The 21,270-nt window shown below is 36.5% G+C and overlaps 1 protein-coding gene across 1 annotated transcript; it reads right to left on the bottom strand.

Annotated features, from left to right (window-relative positions):
* Positions 1-1,456: 1,456 nt before the first annotated feature.
* LOC135844950 (uncharacterized) lies at positions 1,457-21,018 on the bottom strand. Its single transcript, XM_065363353.1, has 15 exons — positions 20,666-21,018; positions 20,398-20,460; positions 20,281-20,319; positions 20,065-20,193; positions 19,833-19,979; positions 19,623-19,754; positions 19,381-19,539; positions 19,062-19,115; positions 15,989-16,567; positions 15,764-15,909; positions 8,609-9,036; positions 8,399-8,518; positions 7,833-8,312; positions 2,417-3,723; positions 1,457-2,330 (listed from the first exon to the last, which is right to left on the bottom strand). Exons 1-15 carry the CDS (start codon positions 20,813-20,815, stop codon positions 2,061-2,063), a joined length of 4,203 nt encoding a protein of 1,400 aa, XP_065219425.1. The 5' UTR covers positions 20,816-21,018; the 3' UTR covers positions 1,457-2,060.
* Positions 21,019-21,270: the final 252 nt, after the last annotated feature.

Below are 21,270 nucleotides of genomic sequence, written 5' to 3'. Positions count from 1 at the left end.
CTTACCATGCCAGGAACAGAGGATGAAGGCAAACTTGATAATCCAATAGGTATTATATCGCACCTCGGGAGTTATAAGGTCACATCTCAAAAAAAATCGATTTTGATGTTTTTGCATTTTTGGGGTTTGCATGACCCCCTGCAACCAAAAATAACACTTTGAGTCGGGTATGCTGCTTAGATCATGTAAAAAATGCAAAGGGCCTAACTCAAAATTTCTACAACATTGCAAGTTGTTTGGAGTTATAAGGTCACATCTCAAAAAACTCCTCTTTCTTTGAGTAAAATTTGCGCATACAAAGTGTCAGAAACCAGTTTCGATAGTGTTGAACGTTTTTAAGATGTAAAATAATCACAAGGAGTGTATTTTTTGTAGGTTTGTTCCAAAACAAAAAATTTTTAAAATAGAACATTTTTCAGAAAAATTAATTTGCATATATATTAAAATTTTAGTTTTTTGGGAAAAACTCAAAAACTAAGCACTCTAGAAAAAAACTAACGACATTATGTCGATTGGAAATTTAATTCTCTACAATTTTGTTATCATGAAAATGTTTTTGGACGCTTTTTTTCGCCTCCAGATCACTTTTTATGAAAGGTTATAACTCAAAATGTTTTCCAAACATTGAAATATTTCCTCTTTAAGATTTTATTTTTCAAAATATTCTTATGCTAAATGAAGGTAGGATACCCAATCTTCAAAATGACATGCTATTCATTCCTCACAATTGATTATAAGTTGATGAAAATAATGAATCAAGTTTTAAAAAAAAAGAAAATCACTCTCCTGTAAAATTTCACTTTTTTGAGATGTGACCTTATAACTCCCGAGGTGCGATATGTACTTAAAAACACAAGTCACAAACCCGCAACGGAATAGAAAAAAAACGCGTTAGAAAAACAAACAATTTTAAAAAATTTAAACGAATCGCAAAGTCCAAATAATTTTTAAAACCTTTCCAAAAAAAAAACAATTATTAAAGAAAGCACTTGAACAAAAAACACAACCATCCCGGAGCACAACCAACGCGAGACTAAACCATTCTCCAATGCCCTACTGGTGAGGTGTACAGGCAAGGGTAGCTGCTAACCTTACCCTGTAGGGGGTGGAGCCAGAACCAGTCCATTAGGTATTCACATAGCGATACTTGCACCCCCCCCCCCATCATCCAACTTCAGAAGTGGAAGGGTGAGAGCTCTACAGCGGAAGGGGCGGAGTCAATACCAAACCATCTGATATTTTTCAATCAGTGTTGCCATGTTGCCAAATATTAAAATGTAACACAGTGTTGCCAGATTTCTCAAAAATCAATGAAACCTCTTGTTAATCAGTGTTGCCCTGTTGCCAAATATTAAAATGTAACACAGTGTTACCAGATTTCTCAAAAATCAATGTAACCTCTCAAAAATTGAAAATTCGTTAAAATTTCACTAATACGTACAAAAAAAATTTAAAATGAATTAAAACAATACATTTATTATTTATTAAAATAACTATACGTATAATTCTACTCAAGCACACAGATACATACTTGTACATAATATTCGATTAAAATAAGAATATAATTATTTAGGTCATCTAAAATTACCCTCCATAATAATAATAAAAATAATTCAGATACCAGAAGAATGACGTGGCACATTAATACCAGATTAAAGTACTGCATAGAATAATAATTATAACCAAAGTATACGGTTATTATAAATCAACTCAAAAAAAAGTCAAATGCAAGCACCCTCTAAACATAATCATTGATCTAAATATTAAAAAGTAACAATATTAAGAGGGAATAATAAATTTAAAAAAAGGAAAAACAAAACCCCAAAAAAATACGTAAAAGATGCGGACGTGAAAAAATAAATAAAAGTAAGAAAACATTCAAACGAGATATATACTCCTATATGTATAGTAAATCTAACTCATCATCGAGAGGGGAAAAATTATAAGAAAAAAATATGGAACCAAAAAAAAAGAGGGAATACGAAAGTTGAATATTATTCTTCGTCAAAATGATCTACCAGAGGTGTCGTCCGGGTTGCAATTACTTTTTCTATTCTTTATTAACCAGAATAATGAATTAAACTTTCTATAACTTTGTCCAAGTCATTATGGAACAGTTCCAGTAAATAAATAATATACGGGTCGTCGTTAAATCCCATATCGTGTAAGGTACGCAGATCTGAATGCGTTTGCTCCGAGAGATTCATATACATCGAGGAGATATGGGCGGCGTTGCCACTTTGGCCAGTTTGCTGCGCTTGCTGCGGCTGCTGTGGCTGCGGCTGTTCCAATTCGATCGTAAAAGATACACTTTTTTGGCGTTTTTCCTCCTGCGAAACAAAATAAAAAATTATTAAACCCATTTCAGACGAGTATAAGTAAAATTCGACAATTCGAAATCATTATAGAGACGTACCGGTGGTTGACTCGTAGACGGTTTCGATTCAGCGGCGGCTGCTCCGGCAGCAACATTCGAATCTTGCGGTTTGTTGGCCCAAGCCGAAGGATCGGGGATAAAGTTAGCAGCAGCAGCACGAGCGTAATTCGTAGCTTTATCTATATCGTTCCATATGGAAGAAGATGCGGCAGACGGCGACGTAGGCTGTATCGGGACACTTCTGGCGGCAGCTGCTGCAGCCTCGAAAGCGTATTTTTGGGCTCTCTCTGTCAATTCGTTCAGCAGCGAAGGGGCTGTAGGGGAAGGTGGTGTCGGAACGTTGGGCACGCTGTTAGCCGCAGCTGCAGCCTCGGTACGGGCGACAGTAGCGGCGTAATTCATCTCAGCTTGTCTGGCGGCAGCTGCTGCAGCCTCGTAAGCGTATTCGTGAGCTTTCTTTAAGTTTTCCCGCGCTCTCTCTGTTAATTCGTTCAGCAGCGAAGGAGCCGTAGGGGAAGGTGGTGTCGGAACGTTGGGCACGCTGTTGGCCGCCGCTGCGGCCTCGGCACGGGCGACAGTAGCGGCGTAATTCATCTCAGCTTGTTTGGCGGCAGCTGCTGCAGCCTCGTAAGCGTATTCGTGGGCTTTCTTCAATGTTTCCCGGAACGAAGGAGCCGTAGAGGCAGGTGCAGGCGGTGTCGGAACATTGGGCACGATGTTGGCTGCGGCTGCAGCTGCGGCACGAGCGGCATTAGCGGCGTTACTTATCTCATTCGAGACCGAGCTCAAGACGGACGATACGGTTTCCTGCATTTGTTGGGGGATAGGCACCGAGTTCTTCCACATTTCGAATAACTTATCCGGTAAAATACTCGGGTACGGTTCAGACGAGGGTGAACTGGCTCCAGCTGTGGCTCCAGTCTCAGATTGTTGTTGTTTGGGCGATTCCGAGGCACTTGGTCCTGATGTTGTTGGGGCAGCTTTGGCAGCATCGTTGGTGCCGGATGCAACAGGACGAACGCTTTCTTTCAGTCCTTGTAAATTCGGATACAGCGATCGGTGATAGGCGTGATCAACGGCCGCCGATTTGATCGATTCGTTCAGGAACGATACGTCTGCGTTATCTTCGTCGTCGTCGTCATCGGATATCGTAACGGCTGGTGTCGTGATCGGAGCCGAAGGGATAGCAGAAGCAGCAACGTTGGTCGAAGCAGTCGAAACTGGTGTCAAGGTACTCGAATCGAAGGCCGATGGTTTGGAATTCTCTGGCTGCTGTTGTGGCTGTTCGGTTTCGATACGTTTGGTCACGGAAGAAGCTTTACGTATGATACGAACGGGCAATACATCTGCAAAAAATTGAACAAATCAAAGCATTAGTATGATAAGAACTGAAACGATTTTCAACAAGCAAAAAAGCATTTTAAAAGCAGGATCTTTAGCATGGAATTTTTACTCTTTTTTAAGGGACAGGAGAGAGGAGGTGTTGGATCAAAACGTATTCGAGGCAAAATTGACAAAACCCAGAATCCATCATTATAGTCAATTTTTGAATTTTTCGTCGTTTTCACCCCCTTCATCCCCCAATATTCACCCCTACGAAAAAAATATTGTCAAATTCGTGATCTACATCCTTAAAAACATACATTTTTCGACATATCACACGTCATTATAATCGAATTTTGAGTTTTTCACCGTTTTCACCCCCTTCATCCCCCCATATTCACCCCTACGAAAAAAATATTGTCAAATTCGTGATCTACATCCTCATAAACATACATTTCGACATATCACACATCATTATAATCGAATTTTGAGTTTTTCATCGTTTTCACCCCCTTCATCCCCCCATATTCACCCCTACGAAAAAAATATTGTCAAATTCGTGATATACACCCTCAAAAACATACATTTTGACATATCACACATTATCATGGTCAAATTTTGAACTTTTCACCCCCTTCATCCCCCACCATTCACCCCTACGAAAAAAATATTATCAGATTCGTGATCTACACCCTCGAAAACATACATTTCGACATATCACACGTCATTATAATCGAATTTTGAGTTTTTCGCCGTTTTCACCCCCTTCATCCCCCACCATTCACCCCTACGAAGAAAATATTGTCAGATTCGTGATCTACACCCTCGAAAACATACATTTCGACATATCACACATTATTATGGTCAAATTTCGAATTTTTCACCCCCTTCATCCACCACCATTCACCCCTACGAAAAAAATATTATCAGATTCGTGATCTACACCCTCGAAAACATACATTTTGACATATCACACATTATCATGGTCAAATTTTGAACTTTTCACCCCCTTCATCCCCCACCATTCACCCCTACGAAAAAAATATTATCAGATTCGTGATCTACACCCCCGAAAACATACATTTCGACATATCACACGTCATTATATTCGAATTTTGAGTTTTTCGCCGTTTTCACCCCTTTCATCCCCCACCATTCACCCCTACGAAAAAAATATTATCAGATTCGTGATCTACACCCTCGAAAACATACATTTCGACATATCACACGTCATTATGGCCAAATTTTGAATTTTTGACCCCCCTCACCACCCCTCCCCTACAAAAAAAATATTGTCAAATTCGTATTCTGCGACCCCAAAAACATAAGGGAGGAATTGTTTTTGGGTTTATTGTAAGTTTTTGAATTACGCCCGTTTTGAGGGTGCTCACAGCCCACTGTGGGCTATATGCAATAATTTTTGGTCATTTTCGACAAAATTCAAGGGGAGGGGGCCACTAAACAGACCTCATACCAAAAAAAACAGTGCTCTCATCAGGAAATTTTCAATCGGGCGAGAGGAGGGGAGGGAGACTGCTCGGATCAATCTTTCAAGTCAGAATATTTTCAATCAAGTGACGGGGGGGGGGGGGAGGGGGCAATAAATGAAAATTTTCGAAAGCTTCCACAATTATTTCTGCAAAGAACATGACTTCTGCAAAAAAGAGGATTCTTTGACAAGCTTAGAAGGGGAGGGGGCAAGAGTTCGGGTCAAAATTTTTTACATTTTCATTTTTCAGAGATTCTGAAAGAAAAGAATAAAATTTTAAAGAGGTGATTGAAAATGAAAAAAAACAGGATTTTATTTGCAATTTTTGAAAAAGGAACACAACTTCTTGGCGGGAAATTCTTTTAAATATTTCAATTTTGGAGGAAGGGAGGGCAGGTCAAAAATCACGTTGAAATATTTCCAATCTTGAAAGAAGTGGAAAATTTCAAGGGAGAGGGAGGGCTGATTGAAAAAAATGTCCAATATGAGGGGGGGGGGGAGGAATTACATCCAGTGTTTTTCCCTTTTGAACGAAAACTTCTAGGAAAAAGAAAATTTAAATTTAAAAGTTTTTGAAAAAACATTAATTTAAAAAAAAGTTTTAATTTTGAAAAAAAATGAGATAAAAAATAAGTTTAAAAAAACTGAATGGAATTCAAAATACTGAAAGAAAGAAATGAATAAGCATTGAGTACTGAAAAATAAAGATGACCCCCCCCCCCCTCCTCCAAAAAAAACCAACAAAACAACAAAGTTTAGAAGAGAATGACTGAAGAAGAAAATGAAGGGAATATTGAAGTTAATTGGAAAAGAATGATTTAAAAAAACAGTGGAGGGGAAAGGAGAGAGTTGAAATAAAAAAAATTTCATTCACAAGAAAAATTGTCAAAAAATGAAATTCTAAAAAACCTGCCATGTTCAGAGGTGAATGATTGAAAATTTTCAACAAAAAAACAATACAAACTAAGAAAAATGAAAATAAAAATGCCTAAAAATTGGACAAAATTCGAAATTTAATGAGGAGAGATCGTGTAAAGTTAAAATTGTTTACAGAAAAAAAAAATAAAAATTCCAGAATTATAAAAGACAACTGAAAAATTTCAATTCATAAATTCTTGAAGAAGAAAATATGAAGGGAAAATTTTGAAGTTATTGGAAAAGAATGATTTAAAAACAGTGGAGGGGAAAGGAGGGAGTTGAAATCAAAACTTTTTTCATTTTTACAAAGAAAATTTTTAAAAAAATAAATTCTAAAAAATCAGCCATGTTTAAAGGCGAATGATTGAAAAATCCCCCCCCCCCAAGGAAGGAAAGTTCTGTCAAAAACATGAAATAAAACTTGAGAAAAATAATAAGTAAACGAAAAAAATAAAAAACTAAGAAAAATGAAACTAAATGTCTAAAAATTGGATTAAATTCGAAATTTGATGAAGGCAAATCGTGTAATGTTAGAATGTTTATTTAAAAAAAAAAATGAAAATTTCAGACTAATACTTAAAGGACGAAGATAAATGGAAAATTTGACTGAAAAAAATGAAAAAATGAAAACTGTAAAAAATGAAAAATGTGTAAAAATTGGACCAAATTCGAAATTCAATGACTGGTGGGAGGGGATCGTGTAATGTCAGCATTGCTTATTTAAAAAAACAATAAAATAAGGAGGATAAAAAATGGAAAATTTGAATGAAAAAAATTGTAGAGGAGATGAGGAAAAAAATGAAGAGTCAAGGTTGAAATTGGTCTAAAAAAAATAAATAAAAAATAGAATAATAAAAATTCAAAAAATGTTGAGAGAGGTTAAAAATGATGAAAATGGAAAATTTGATTGAAAAAAGTAGAAGAAGCATGGAAAAAAATAAGAATTTTAGATTAAAATTGGTCTATTCTCACAAAAAAAAATCCAAAAAACGGAATAATGAAAAATCAACATTTTGAGAACGTAAAAATAATATTTCTAAAAAAATTGGAACAAAATTCAAATTTTCAAAAGAAGATGATAAATGGAAAATTTCAAGTGTGGGGGGGGGGAGATTGAAATTGTTCCGTCCTAAATAAGTACGAACAACAAAATCCAGAATACTGAAAAAAAGAATGGAAAATTTCAAAGCTTGTTTGAAAAAAAAAAAAAGTTTTAATGCTGTAGGGGGAGGGGAGGGGAGGAAGGGGAGGAAGAGAAAAAGAAACGAGTTGAAGAAAAAAAAATGAATAAAAATAAATTCAAACAAAATTATTAAGTAAAGAAAATCAAAATGAAAATTTGATTGAAAAAAAAAAAACAAAAAAAAAGCAGCATGTAGTACTTCAATTTTTAGATAGTTTGGAATTTTGGCAATAAAGTGAGATTTTACAGAAACGTCAGCAATGAATCATTTTCAAATGTTTAGACTGGAACGAAGAGGTGGGAAGGGAGGAGGAAATGAAACAAGTGCTGAAAAAAAAATGGGGAAAAGCAGTACTTTTTTTGAAATTTATACAAAAAATCAAGACTTATCGGTAATTACAGCAAAAAAATAAAAATAAAAACGCGAGTCCTTAAGCAGGATTATTTCCAATTTTTGATACGTTGAGATGAGGAGAGGAGAGGGCGGGTGGGATCGGGTCAAAATTTACTCAAAGTCAATCAATAAAAAAGAAAACACTCACCATCGGTCAATTCAGCATTCGGAATGAAACAACTAGGCATCTGGACCACATCCAACGAATCATCCAGCTCGTCTCCTCTGGCCTCGTTCTCGTCCATCAAGAAGCTAATCGACGAATCGGTATCGGAATTTGAATCCAGATGGGGATGAGGGCACTGGTTCTCCAAGTTGACCATCGAACGATAACACGTATCGATACCTTCGTCTTTGAGTAACGCATCCGGTTTCGAGTCCGATACGTCCGAGTATTCGGAATCGGACGTCAACGATAAATAATCCTCCTGATTGCCTCCGATACCTTCGTCGGCCAGTTCAACAACGGCGGCTGCTGCGGCTGCTACGGCTTCGGATATTTCTGAGGCGGATTTCTGCGTTTCGGCGAAAGTCACACCTGAGCCGGAAGATGTGGATGGGATCGGGATCGGGTTCGGTTCTGGGAGCGGAACAGCTAGCACTTCGTTTTCGTAGTTCAATGTTCCTTCTGCGGTGCAAAAAAAAAAGGGAGGAAATATAGAAATGATTAGAGTCATCAACAAACAACACATTATTAATGTAAATTCAACTCACCCGAGCCATTGAAAGGCAACGTGTATTCTTTCTTGACGCGAACGTCGATCTTGAACGCGTGTCCAATAACTCTACCACCAGCGATGACATTAAAGTACAATCTGAATTTACCAGATTTATCTGCGAAAAGACAAAAACACAACACTCGTATCATTGTTGAAAATAAACATACCTACAACAAAAGACACCATCGACCAGCAAAATTCTCACCTTTAGACTTGATACGAACGTCGTAGTTAATCGGAGGATCCATATTAGCCGAAGTGAACGTGGGCGCCGTTTTACCCGCAGTGGACACCGGAGCGGCTGGTTTAACGCAGCATTCGATCGAATTGGAAACCGACTGCACGCGTAAGTCGATATCTTCCAACGAACTACGGTATTTGGACAATTTTCCAACGCGGATCTGTATGGTCAACGATGCATTCCGGGGCATGCGAACTTTGTAGCCGCTTTTCGAGTACACGAAAAGGCTGTTGGATATTTCCAAAATCCTCTCTGAAAAGGTATACGGCGTCACGGTTTTGTTTTCTGTATTAACAGGGACCACGCCTCCGCCACGTTTTGAGCATCCGGATTTCTTCTTCGATGATCCGCCGCCGCCGCCGTGGTGTTTGTGTTTGCCGGATGGTGAAGATCTGAAAGAGGGAAAAAAAAGTTAATCAAGTTTCAAACCTAACACAAAATTTGAAAAAAATTTACAAGTTTAAAAACTAGTCTAAGAATCATGAATACATTCTACCAACACAAAAAAGATCATAAGATGACACGGAGCAATACGAGAGGACAAAGCTCAATGATCGACCATTCTATAGCCAACGAAAACACTGCAAAGAAATTCTTGGATGTAAGAACATACAGAGGTCTAGAAATAGGCACTGACCATCATTTTGTTCAAGGAGTAATGAGAATGGAAACAACAAGAATACCAGCCAAGAAAAATGAAATTAAAATCAAAACAAAAGCCGTGGATGGCCCAACCAACCAATGGCTGTACCAAAGACGGATGAACATCATAAGTGAAGAGATACCAAAAAGCCAGGACATAGAAGAAGAATGGGAAAATATCAAATCCATTGTGACAAAGGCGGCAAAAGAAAGCTTAGGAATGGTACCTTGCAGAATCGGGGCAAAGCGAATAAAAAATTGGGACAACGAAATCCAAGAACTCATACAAAAGAAAATACAGGCATTTAGAAAATTCATGAGCACAAAAAGTGAAGTTGATGGTGAAGAATATCGAAAACAGTCGGCAAAAGTCAAGAGAAAATCTAGGAAATTACAGCGAGAGAGCTGGGAAAATTTCATCACATTCCTGGAACATGACACATACACAAGTTATGGCCAAAGGTGTATAAGATCATAAGGAGAATTGACACAAATTTTAACGAAAGAGTGGGTTTGCCAAAAATTAAAATCAATGATGCAAAGGAATATTTTGAAGAACTCTGCAGTGATGAAAATGCACAAGATACAAAGATAGAAAATTAAATTGGAGAAATAGAAGACAGAATTTCATTTAAAGAGCTACAAGAAGCTTTGAAAACAACAAAAAATGCAAAAGCTCCAGGAGAAGATGGCATACTAACAGAATTGTACAAACACGCAAAGTGGTGAATTTAAAAGAAGACTGCTGGAATTCCTAAATAGGATGTACCAAGAAGAAAAGGTACCGGAATAATTCAAAACTGCAATTGTAATACTTACCACTGTTCAAGAAAGGCGATATGTCAATCCTGAAAAACTACAGAGGAATAAGTCTACTCAACACTTGCTACAAGATTTATATGCATGCAAAAATACTGGCAAAATGACTGGCAGCTCATGCAGAAGAAAAGTTGCCAGAAAGTCAAAACGGATTTAGAAAAGGAAGATCATGCACTGACACAAGTTATACAGTAAAACTACTGATGGGAAAAAGGATCAAATACAACCTAGAAACACACATATGCTTTATAGACCTGGAAAAAGCATATGATAGGGTCAATAGAAAAAAAACTGTTTGAAGTCTTAAAATATGAAGAAATAACATATAAAATGTGAAAGGCAGAGAACACTAGAATAAGAGTACAAATTGGAAATATACTCTCAGAACAAGCAGAAATAAACAGAGGAGTTTGCCAGGGATGCCCACTGTCATGTGTTTTATTCAACATGTACATGGATCACATGGTAAAAGAATGGCAGAAAATGAAGCCGATAGGAATCAAAACAGACAGAAGGCAGGAAATATCAACAGTGCTATTTGCAGATGATCAAGCAGTACTAGCTGAAACAGAAGATGATCTACAGAGATCAATGTACAATCTAACAAAGACATCAGAAAAGTATGATACGAGAATATCGTCAGAGAAAACATAAACAATGGCCTTCAAAGGAAAGGAACCAGTAAGAAACAAGATTGTAATTAATGCAAAAATTATTGAACAGGTCAATAATTAAATACCTGGGAAACACGATATCATACCAGGGAGAAGTAGATGTTGGTGGAAAGATTGCAAAGTTCCTGAGAGTCACAGGACTGATAAATAGGACCCTGAGAAGCAGTAAGGTGCGAAAAGAAACAAGATTGAAGGTGTACAATACTCTAGCAATACTGACGATGACTTATGGAAGCTAGGTATGGGGCACTGAAGACATCTGATAAAAGAAGAATAATGGCAGCGGAGATGGAAGTTCATGAGGAGAATGGCAGGGGTGACTCTCAGAGACAGAGTCCCATCTGAGAAAATAACAGCAGATCTTGGAGTGAAACCAGTCATGAAGAAGATAAAACAGTATAGGAAAGATTGCAGAAATCATGTCAAAAGGATGGAGGAAACAAGATCACCAAAACAAGTCCTCCAATATATACCAATGGGGAAGAGAAGCAGAGGGAGACCAAGGAGGAAACTCACTGATACCTCAGGTTCATCAAAACAAAAGTCCATTTGAAAGCGGTAAATTTTGTAGAAATACCAAAAAAGAACAACTCACAGAAATGCTCTGAATATAGAACCATCACATTAATGAGCCACGCACTGAATCTACTACTCCCCCTCATAAATTCCAGAATTGAAAAGAAGATAGATGAAAATCTAAGCAAAACACAATATGGCTATGTAGTGAAAAAAGGGACGGGAGATGCAATTGCCCTGCTGAAAGTGATTATTCAAAGAGCACTGAATGCAAACAGGGAAATCATTGTATGCTTTGTCGATTATAAGAAAGCATTTGATCGTGTCAACCATGAGAGGATGTTGGAGATCCTGAAGAAATACAATATCGATGACAAAGACCTGCAAATAATCAAGAACCTGTACTGGGAGCAAAGCGCAAACATCAAGATTGGAACTGAGTACTTGGAGAACGGATGTGGTATAAAGAGGGGTGTGAGGCAAGGATGCCCCCTCTCACCTAGATGGTTCAACATGTACGCCAAAGAAATAATGAAAGAAGCGTGAATAAAACAAATGGGATTCAAGATCAATGGCAAGAGAATAAATGAAATAAGTTACTCATGCAACAAAGTGATCATTGTTGGGACAGAAGCAGAAGGTGATTGACCGAATCAATAGTGCTGGATTAAAATATGGAATGAAAATAAACGCAGACAAGAAGAAATTGAAAATGTAAACCAATTCAGATACCTTGGAGCGCTGATTAACAGTGATGGTAGAGATCATAAAGAAATTAAATCACGGATTGGAATGGAAAAAAGTGCTTTCAATAACCTAGCCAATGTGCTAGGAAATCAAACGATGAGTCTAGGTCTGAGAAAGAGAATTATGTGATGCTACACATGGCATGTTCTGAAGTATTTCTGAGAAACATGGACCATGAGTACAGAATGTGAGAAGAAAGTATCTTGCTTCCAAGATGTGGTGCTATCAAAGGCTACTACAGATCTCATGGAATGACTTCATTACCAATGAGGAAGTATTGGCAAGAATAGGAGAGGAGTGGAAAGTTGTAGTGGAAGATATCAAGAACACAAAGCTGAAGTATTTAGCTCATAAAATACAAGAAAACTGTACTTTCACGCTAGCGGTAAAGGGAAAATCCAAGGAAGAATGAGAGGGAGGAAATCATTGGAGCTGTTAACAACAAACTCACCAGCCAGCTCTCCCAGTAAGACCCCAAAAGAAACTATTAGATACGCTAGAAACCCGCTAATATAATTATGTAGATGGAAATATACGCTATCTCCTGTAAAGGAGTGTGACTACAATGCCAATGACACATTATCACACATTGATTGACATAATAAACACAACCACCTGTGAAATCAATGGTGAAGGTCACACCCAAACAAAAATGTGTCTAAAAGATGGTGGAAATAGACTTGGTTGAAATCTATACATGGCTCCATCAATTAAAACATCTCATAACACGCAAGAAAGGTGAAGAGCCAATCAACTTGCATTGTGTTTGTTGCTGGCCACGGCACAAAATAGCATAACTTGAACTTGAACGATGATTTCACAAAACAATTGATCTATCACTTATACCTAATGGGATAAAATAACCACCAATCACTTACCAAACCATCTTCCACTTCTTCATATTAGGGGAGAATATCTTACGAGACATGAACAACACTTATCACAAAATTAAACATATCACCAGAGTATTAGAAATAATCACAGAGCATACAAAACTCGACACAACAAATGATAAAACAAAGACACAGCTGAGTGCTGCTCACTAGCTCAGCATTCAAAAAGCAACCAACAAAACACATCAAAGGCGTGGCTCCATTTAAGACCACACCCTGACAGATTCCAACCCAGCGCAGGGTTTGTATGAAAGACATTATTGATTCTTATGAAATATGTAGATGAAGGCCATGAGAAGAATCAAGCCCATTGTTGATTTCCAAGTGCAACTAAGAAATGCAATCACAATGAAGTAAAAAACAAAAGACATGGAATTAACAATGATCACCTCAAGTAGAAGGCACTAATTTACACCCATTTTTGTTAGTGAGTACAATCACATATGGCAAGGGAATTTCATCCCCTTGATGTTAGTTGCAAGTAAGATGTTTATCATCAGATGGCAGATGCCAATTGGAAGGCAAGAAATTTGACAAATTTACAAAACAAAACTCAAAAGACATACCAGTAGCTGGAGCTAAACTGCTCCTATCCTATCTAAAACACAAAAAGTAAATTCCAATCGTTCAAAATCTAAATTATCGGAGTAAATCTTGAATAAAACATAGCAAATGAATTTACTGCAAAATGAAAGACGCAGCAAGCAGCAGACCATGACCATTATTATCAAAAGGAAAATAACTTTAAAATTCTTTAAAATCGAACACCAGAAACAAAGTGATGATGGATTGAAGAGTATTCTCATTCAAAAGAGCGAAAAACAAATTGAAATGAAATAATCATCCAAGATGAGAGAACAAAGAAAATATTTTTTGTTTTTGGCTAAAATGTGAGTCATGTTAGGTGTTGACAATATTATTGGGGCAGCTTACAGTTTTGGGTACACACTTACACAGTCATAAAATAACATGTTATGGTATGCTGTATGTTCAACTGAAACTCAAAAACTCAAAAGTCAAAACCAAAATGATCTAAATTGCTTCCAGTTCAAGTTTCAGCGTTTCACTTGAAAGTCAAATTAGATTCAGTTTTTATTCTGGTAATGCCTTGAGTAAAAATTTAACAGGTTCAAGTTTACATTCATTTCAGGATGTACCTTACATAATTTGAATTGGGTATCTATTGACCTAATTCATTTCTAGTTTTTTTCTTTCAAATTCAATCATTTAAGGTAGAGAGTATGGTCATGAGTACAAAGCAATATGTAGTTTTTATGTAGGACTTTTTTTCCATTACATCATAATTTCATTGATTGTTTTTTAACCTCATTTCAAAATGTTTTCAACACTTTTTTCACAAGTTCTTGCCTAATTTCATCACATTCTACAAATTTTTAATGATACATATTAAATCTGTTTTGAATGTTTCTGTCATTTCCACAATTATTTTTTCTAGTTTTTCACACATGTTTGGCACGTTTCATCAAATTTTCATTAACTTTCAGTTTTTTCAAGATTTCAAAACTCTGGGAGTGTTTTTACATCAGTTTAACGCATTCTCAACGCATTTTCATGCATATTAGGCAAATTTAACCAAAATAATTTCACAAATTTAACAATTTTTGGTAATTCTTGGTGATTTTAATGCTATATTCAAGATCTGATGTCGTTTAAGCAATGTTTTACTCAATTTTTTCCTACATTTTGCTCAGTTTAGGAGACATATCTTCATTTTATTAGGTATCATTTTTATAGATTGCAACACCTTTTTTTTTTTTTTTTTTTGAAAATCATTTAAGTATGTCAACACTTTCTTATGCAATTTGTGTCAAATTTTATTGAAATTTCATCACTTTCTTGTTTGAATTTTTACGCAATTTTGACAACATTTTATGAAAATTTACAAAAATTGAATTTCTTTGGGGTGATTGAGTGATTATTTTCAGCATTTTGAGTGAAAATCATTGAATTTTCGTTTCTTTTGGCGATTTACAGGGTTCTTACAGCTTCAATTTGTGTTGAGATATAAATTTTTTTAGCAATTCTTACTCAATTTTGTTTTTAGTTTATTCAGTTTTTATGTAATATCATATTGGGTTTCTGTTTTCTTTTTTTTTTGGTTCATGTTCCAAGTTTTTTGGATTTTTATACCTGATTAGGGTTTAAAATCAAAAAAGAAAAGCAAGAAGCAAAATTTGTTTCCACAATACCAAGATTACATATGAAAATTTCGTTCATGACAGTACGAGTGAAAAAATAAATTGAATTTCTCTCTCCAAAATCAAAATAAGTTCATCATAATTGTGGGCAAAATGTACTAAATACTCACACAATTGAAAAAAAAATGGCAAATGCAGACAAAAGGTTTCCAAAATTTCCAGAAATCAAATGGGCTATAGAAAAATCAGTTTTGAAGCCTTCGAACAATAATCCCTAACTAATGCATCATTTCTTTTTTTTTTTTTTTTGAAACGACCAAGAATGAAAGCTGAAAAAAATGATACGACGAATGACGAAACAACACGTGATAAATAGCCGAATTTTCGTCGTAAAAAAAATCACCCAACAATGATACAACAAAAATTGAAATTTTATCACCAACAAGGTCTAAGTTCACGTTTAAACTTTCAAGGTGGACACGTATGTATGACTCACTAAAGTCATTATTTACGATAAAAATCGTTCAACATTCGAGTATGATTCATAAACATGCAATTTACATAGATAGCTAGCTACAGAAAGCATACGCTACCTTGTTTCATTAGTAATTAACTAATCAAAATACAATGCGTAATATAACGTATAGCAGACAATTAAATCGCACTCACCCATCTAACGCTTTGTAATGACACTGATCGTCATCTTGATTAGATTCCAGCGACGTTTTCAAATCATTGGCGGACTGAGCCGGAACAGACGTATCTATAACATCTTTCACCATACTCTTCACCTCTTGTAGTACTTCACTTTTGAACTAAACCAGAAAAACGACCCATTAAAACTTAAGTTAACGCGCAAATTACGCCATAAATTGCAAAAACACCATCAATTACTTTATCCAACATATCACCGAACCACGCCGGAGGATCGGATGCACTCTCTTGAGCATCGTTAGCAACCGTATTCAAACCAGGGTTAAGGGTAACCTGCGGTCTAGGGTAATAGCTCGATGCAGCCAAACCAGGACATCTCGTTTGCGATCCACTCACCAGAGATAGATCTTGCAACGCAGCAACGATACTGTCACGATCACGATTATAGCTACCGACGCATTGATTATCGGCTACAGAAGATCCAAATCTGCCAGCCGATGATAAAACACCGTTCGCTAATGCAGCAGCAGCCAAGCATCGTTTGCTTCGTTTTTGAGCCGAACGATGCGGTCTACGGAAGACTCTAAGAGATGCCGTTTGGGCTCCTGGTCCTTCGTTCGATGATCCTTCCGAAGTGGCTGGGATGACCGGGTCGGGCTGAGGGGCAGCGGGTGTCGCTTGAGTCGAAGCTGCAGTTGCTGGCGTTTCGGGTAGTGAAGCTGGAACAGGAGCTGGGATTGGAGCGGTGGTGGTCGATGGAGATGGAGCTGGAGCTTCGGTCGACGTTTCGTTGACCGTTCGTAATTTTTTCATGGTTTCCTGTAAACAAGAAGTCATGTTATTAGTCCGGCATATGACAATAGGAGTAACTGCACCCCCCCCCCCCCCCCGCCGATCCTCCGGGACAACTTTTTTCTTAAAGCAGACATCCTAAGGGACATTTTAAAGCAAACTTGCCCAAAAAAAAGTTGGCATTACTTACAAAATGGCGGCCATTTTGATTGACAGGTCAGCCGAAATCGCAGATTTTACGTTTTAACATAGGACTTGCACGAACTTTTTCAAACTTTACAAATGTAGATCGAAAGATCATGCAAAAATTTATCACCTGTCAAAATTTCAAGTGCTAAAGTGGGTTTTTCGATTTTTGGTGAATTTTTGAAAATCGAATTTAGGCCAAAAATGAGGGAAAAAATCAAAATTTTATCAAATTGACCAAGAAAGCTGAAATTTGGGATATACCCTATTTTCGACATGCTAAATCGATTGGAAACGGTTTCAACCCGTTTTGAGCAGTTCTGGAGCCTCCAGCAGATTTTTGAATCTCGAAATTCCCACAAAATTTCATCAAATGGAGATGGAAAGCTGAAATTCATTCTAAAAACTAATTTCAATACGCTACGGAGTACTGCAGGTGAATTTCAAGTCGTTTTGGATCCTTCAGCGACTTTTTGAAAATTACTGGAGCCCCCAGCAGATTTTTGAAACGTTAAGTTTTCACAAAATTTCATCAAATGGAGATGGAAAGCTGAAATTTACTCTACACTCCAATTTTAACACTCTCTGAAAACCACTTCTGGTGGATTTCAAGACATTTTAGAGCCTCCAACGACTTTTTTGAAAATTACTGGAGCCTCCAGTAGATTTTAGAAACTTGAAATTTCCCCAAAATTTCATCAAACTAAGATGAAGGGTCAAAATTCATTTTGCAAACTATTTTCAATACGCTACGAAGTTGACTGCTGGTGAATTTCAAGTCGTTTTGGAGCCTCCAGCAACTTTTTGAAAGGTTGTATGACGTTTTTTTGGAAAATTGAAATTTCCAAAAAGTTATATCTGGAAGCTTTAAAACCATTCGAAACCACCATGTAGTTTGCGAAGTAAATTTCAGCATGCCAACTCCATTTGATAAATTAATGTTGGGGATATTTCAAGTTTCAAAAATCTACTGGAGGCTCCAGTAAATTTCAAAAAATTCGCTGGAGGCCCTAAAATGACTTGAACCCACCTGAAGTCGTTTTCAGAGTGTTAAAATTGGAGCGTAGAGTAAATTTTAGCTTTCCATCTCCATTTGATGAAATTTTGTGAAAATTTAAAGTTTCAAAAATCTGCTGGAGGCTCCAGTAATTTTCAAAAAAAGTCGCTGAAGGCTCTAAAATTACTTGAACCCACCTGAAGTTGTCTTCAGGGGATGTTAAAATTGGAATGTAGAGTAAATTTCAGCTTTCCATCTCCATTTGACGAAAGTTTGTGAAAATTTAAGGTTTTATAAAATCTGCTGGAGGCTTCAGGAATTATCAAAAAGTCGCTGGAGGATACAAAACGACTTGAAATTCACCTGCAGTATTTCGTAGCGTATTGAAATTAGTTTTTAGAATAAATTTTAGCTTTACAACTCCAATTTGATGGAATTTTGTGGAAATTTCGAGATTCAAAAATCTGCTGGAGGCTCCAGTAATTTTGAAAAAAGACGTTGGAGGCTCTAAAATGTCTAGAAATCCACCAGAAGTCGTTTTCAGAGAGTGTTAAAATTGGAGTGTAGAGTAAATTTCAGCTTTTCATCTCCATTTGATGAAATTTTGTGAAAATTTAGAGCTTCAAAAATCTGCTGGAGGCTTCAGGAATTTTGAAAAAGTCGCTGGAGGATCTAAAACGACTTGAAATTCACCTTTAGTACTTCGTAACGTATTGAAATTAGTTTTTAGAATAAATTTCAGCTTTACAACTCCAATTTGATGGAATTTTGTGGGAATTTCGAGATTCAAAAATCTGCTGGAGGCTCCAGAACTGCTCAAAACGAGTTGAAACCGTTTCCGATCGATTTGACATGTCGAAAATAGGGTATATCCCAAATTTCAGCTTTCTTGGTCAATTTGGTAAAATTTTGATTTTTTCCCTCATTTTTGGCCTAAATTCAATTTTCAAAAATTCACCAAAAATCGAAAAACCCACTTTAGCATTTGAAATTTTGACAGGTGATGAATTTTTGCATGATCTTTCGATCTACCTTTGTAAAGTTTGAAAAAGTTCGTGCAAGTCCTATGTTAAAACGCAAAATCTGCGATTTCGACTGACCTGTCAATCAAAATGGCCGCCATTTTGTAAGTAAGGCCAACTTTTTTTTAGGCAAGTTTGCTTTTAACTATTCCTTAGGATGTCTGCTTTAAGAAAAAAGTTGTCCCAGAGGATCGGCGGAGGGGGGAGGGGGTGCAATTACTTCTATTGTCATATGCCGGACTATATTCTACATTAATTTTATCAAAACAAGAACCACTAGGTTCAAAAGTGACTGAAAACATTGATCGAAAAATACCTGGAATTTCTTCAGCCGAACGATGTGTTCTTTCTGTTTCTGCTCGGCAGTTTCCTAAAGAAAAAAAAAAAAAAAAAAAACAGCAATAATTTATAAAATACCGATTCAACGAAATGGCACCTCCTCTTGAAATAAGGTGTCACTTTTGGTGATATTTAGCATGTCTAGTTTTCACCAAAGTGAACCCCCAATTTTCAAGAGGAGTAAAAAAATTACGTCGTTTATTTTTGGAAAAATCACACGCTTCAACACCTTAACTAAACTTTTACGATTTTTGAACCAAATAGTTTTTATTCTTTATAGATTCAATTTTACTAACCAGTGTTTCCGCCATTTTCTGAACGAATTCGGCATCTCGATTAAACAAGAATTTGACATCATCGTCCAACAAAACTGGTATTTTCAAATCGCTGCATTCGTAAGCCAAATTCAAGTTCCTGTATTTACAACGAGTCTCGTTGAACGTCGGCAATTGATCCTAGATAAAAACCGAAACATCAATTTAGACACACGAGCAAAATTACTCGGGCATAAATATACATACGTAAAAAAAATACTCACATTATTGAACTTTACAGACACCATTTTATTCTCGCCACTGGGTAAAATCAACGTAGCTCCATCTTTCAGCAGACTAGCTAAATCTCCATCTTTCAAAAGTTTCACGTGCAATTCTCCCAATTGAGCGGTGTTCTAGAATGCAAATATTCAACGACAAATAAATAATTTATAAATCAATCGCTGGCGATCTCGAACAATGATGCAACTTACTTCACGAGCAGGCATTTCAACGTGAACAGCTTCTTCTCTTTCTTCACGCATGAAATTAACATGAGGCATGCTCTGAACGAAATTATCCATCGTAGGTAAATCCATTCGTTTGGAGAAAATCTCAGCGAAATCTTTCACATCGGTTTTCTAAAAAAATAAATAATGAAAAATGATACTTCGAACGATTCAACGAAGAGGAAGAGAGTAATTATTTATCCAGCATTCGACGTACCTTTCTCTTTATTTCATCGTCGTTCGAAGTAAGCTGACCAGGAGCAGACATCGAAGGAAAGAAATATTTATCGAAATCGGGAACCAATAAATTCACATAGCTTCCTGTCCTCGATTCTGTTAAACCGGCCTGCGCAGAGTAAAGTCATTAGTCATTAGAACAAAACATATTCTAGAAAACTCCATAGTCCATATTACATCAGACGATGCAACTTACTCGAATCAATTGCTTGATGTTGGTGTTTTGCAAAACGATCTAGAACACGAAAAGAACGTATTAGAAATATGCAGATATAATATTTTACAGGTAATATGTAATTATACGAAATGTTACCCTGTGTTTATCGCCGAGTAAGATGATCGTAGGTTGATGTCTTTCGAACGTATGAGATCCGAACTGAAAAAAAACACAAATTAGTAATACGAATTGAAACAGTTCGATATGATTTTTTTTAAGATTATAGACGATGACAGTTGATTTTAAATTGCACTTCCAGCATTTTACGAATAAAATGTGCAATGACGTTGCAAATAATTACTCGTTAGCAGGTTACGATTTGAACCAAGTTACGACTTTGAATAAAATGGCACAAAGAACTTACCAAGTATCGCAGAAAGTTATCCCAAGTAATTTCTTTCAACTTGATTGCAAATTCTTGCAGACAATCTCCATTATGATGAGAAAACACGCGGAATCTAACGTAATTGTTGCCTGAGTTTCGATCCGTAGGAGATCTCGACAAGCTGGACATTTTGAACCGCTGTTTGTTATAAAAACGAATGTTATTTATAATTCACGTTTCACTGTACTTTTAACTAATTCACGATACGATTAAAAGAAACGCATTCTTTGTAAAGATTCACGAATAAGTAAACTTTGATCGCGGTTTGTTTTAATTGTAATTATTACACGAAAATGAGACTGATGATAACTAACTTCATGATGAAATAAAATGAAAATTGAAATACGAAATAAAACAAACATACGTAGCGCTATCTATGTTTTGTTTACATCAAAATGAAGATCAGCTGGTGGTTCAAGGACTTCCAAAAGTCACGTTTTAACTAGCGCTTCTGTAGGCGTTTAAGCGAACTAACCGAAAAGTTGTTTTTATAAATCAGGGTTGCCATATTGAGATTTTGAAAATATCTCACTTCAAACTGGAGCATTTCTTCAGAATTTTAATTAATAATTTGAGGTAAAATG

This window comes from Planococcus citri, chromosome 4 (assembly GCF_950023065.1).
Source record: "Planococcus citri chromosome 4, ihPlaCitr1.1, whole genome shotgun sequence".
NCBI classification, from domain to species: Eukaryota; Metazoa; Arthropoda; class Insecta; order Hemiptera; family Pseudococcidae; genus Planococcus; species Planococcus citri.
Note: the sequence above shows the minus strand (reverse complement) of the source record. Positions and strands in the feature narration are given on the sequence as shown.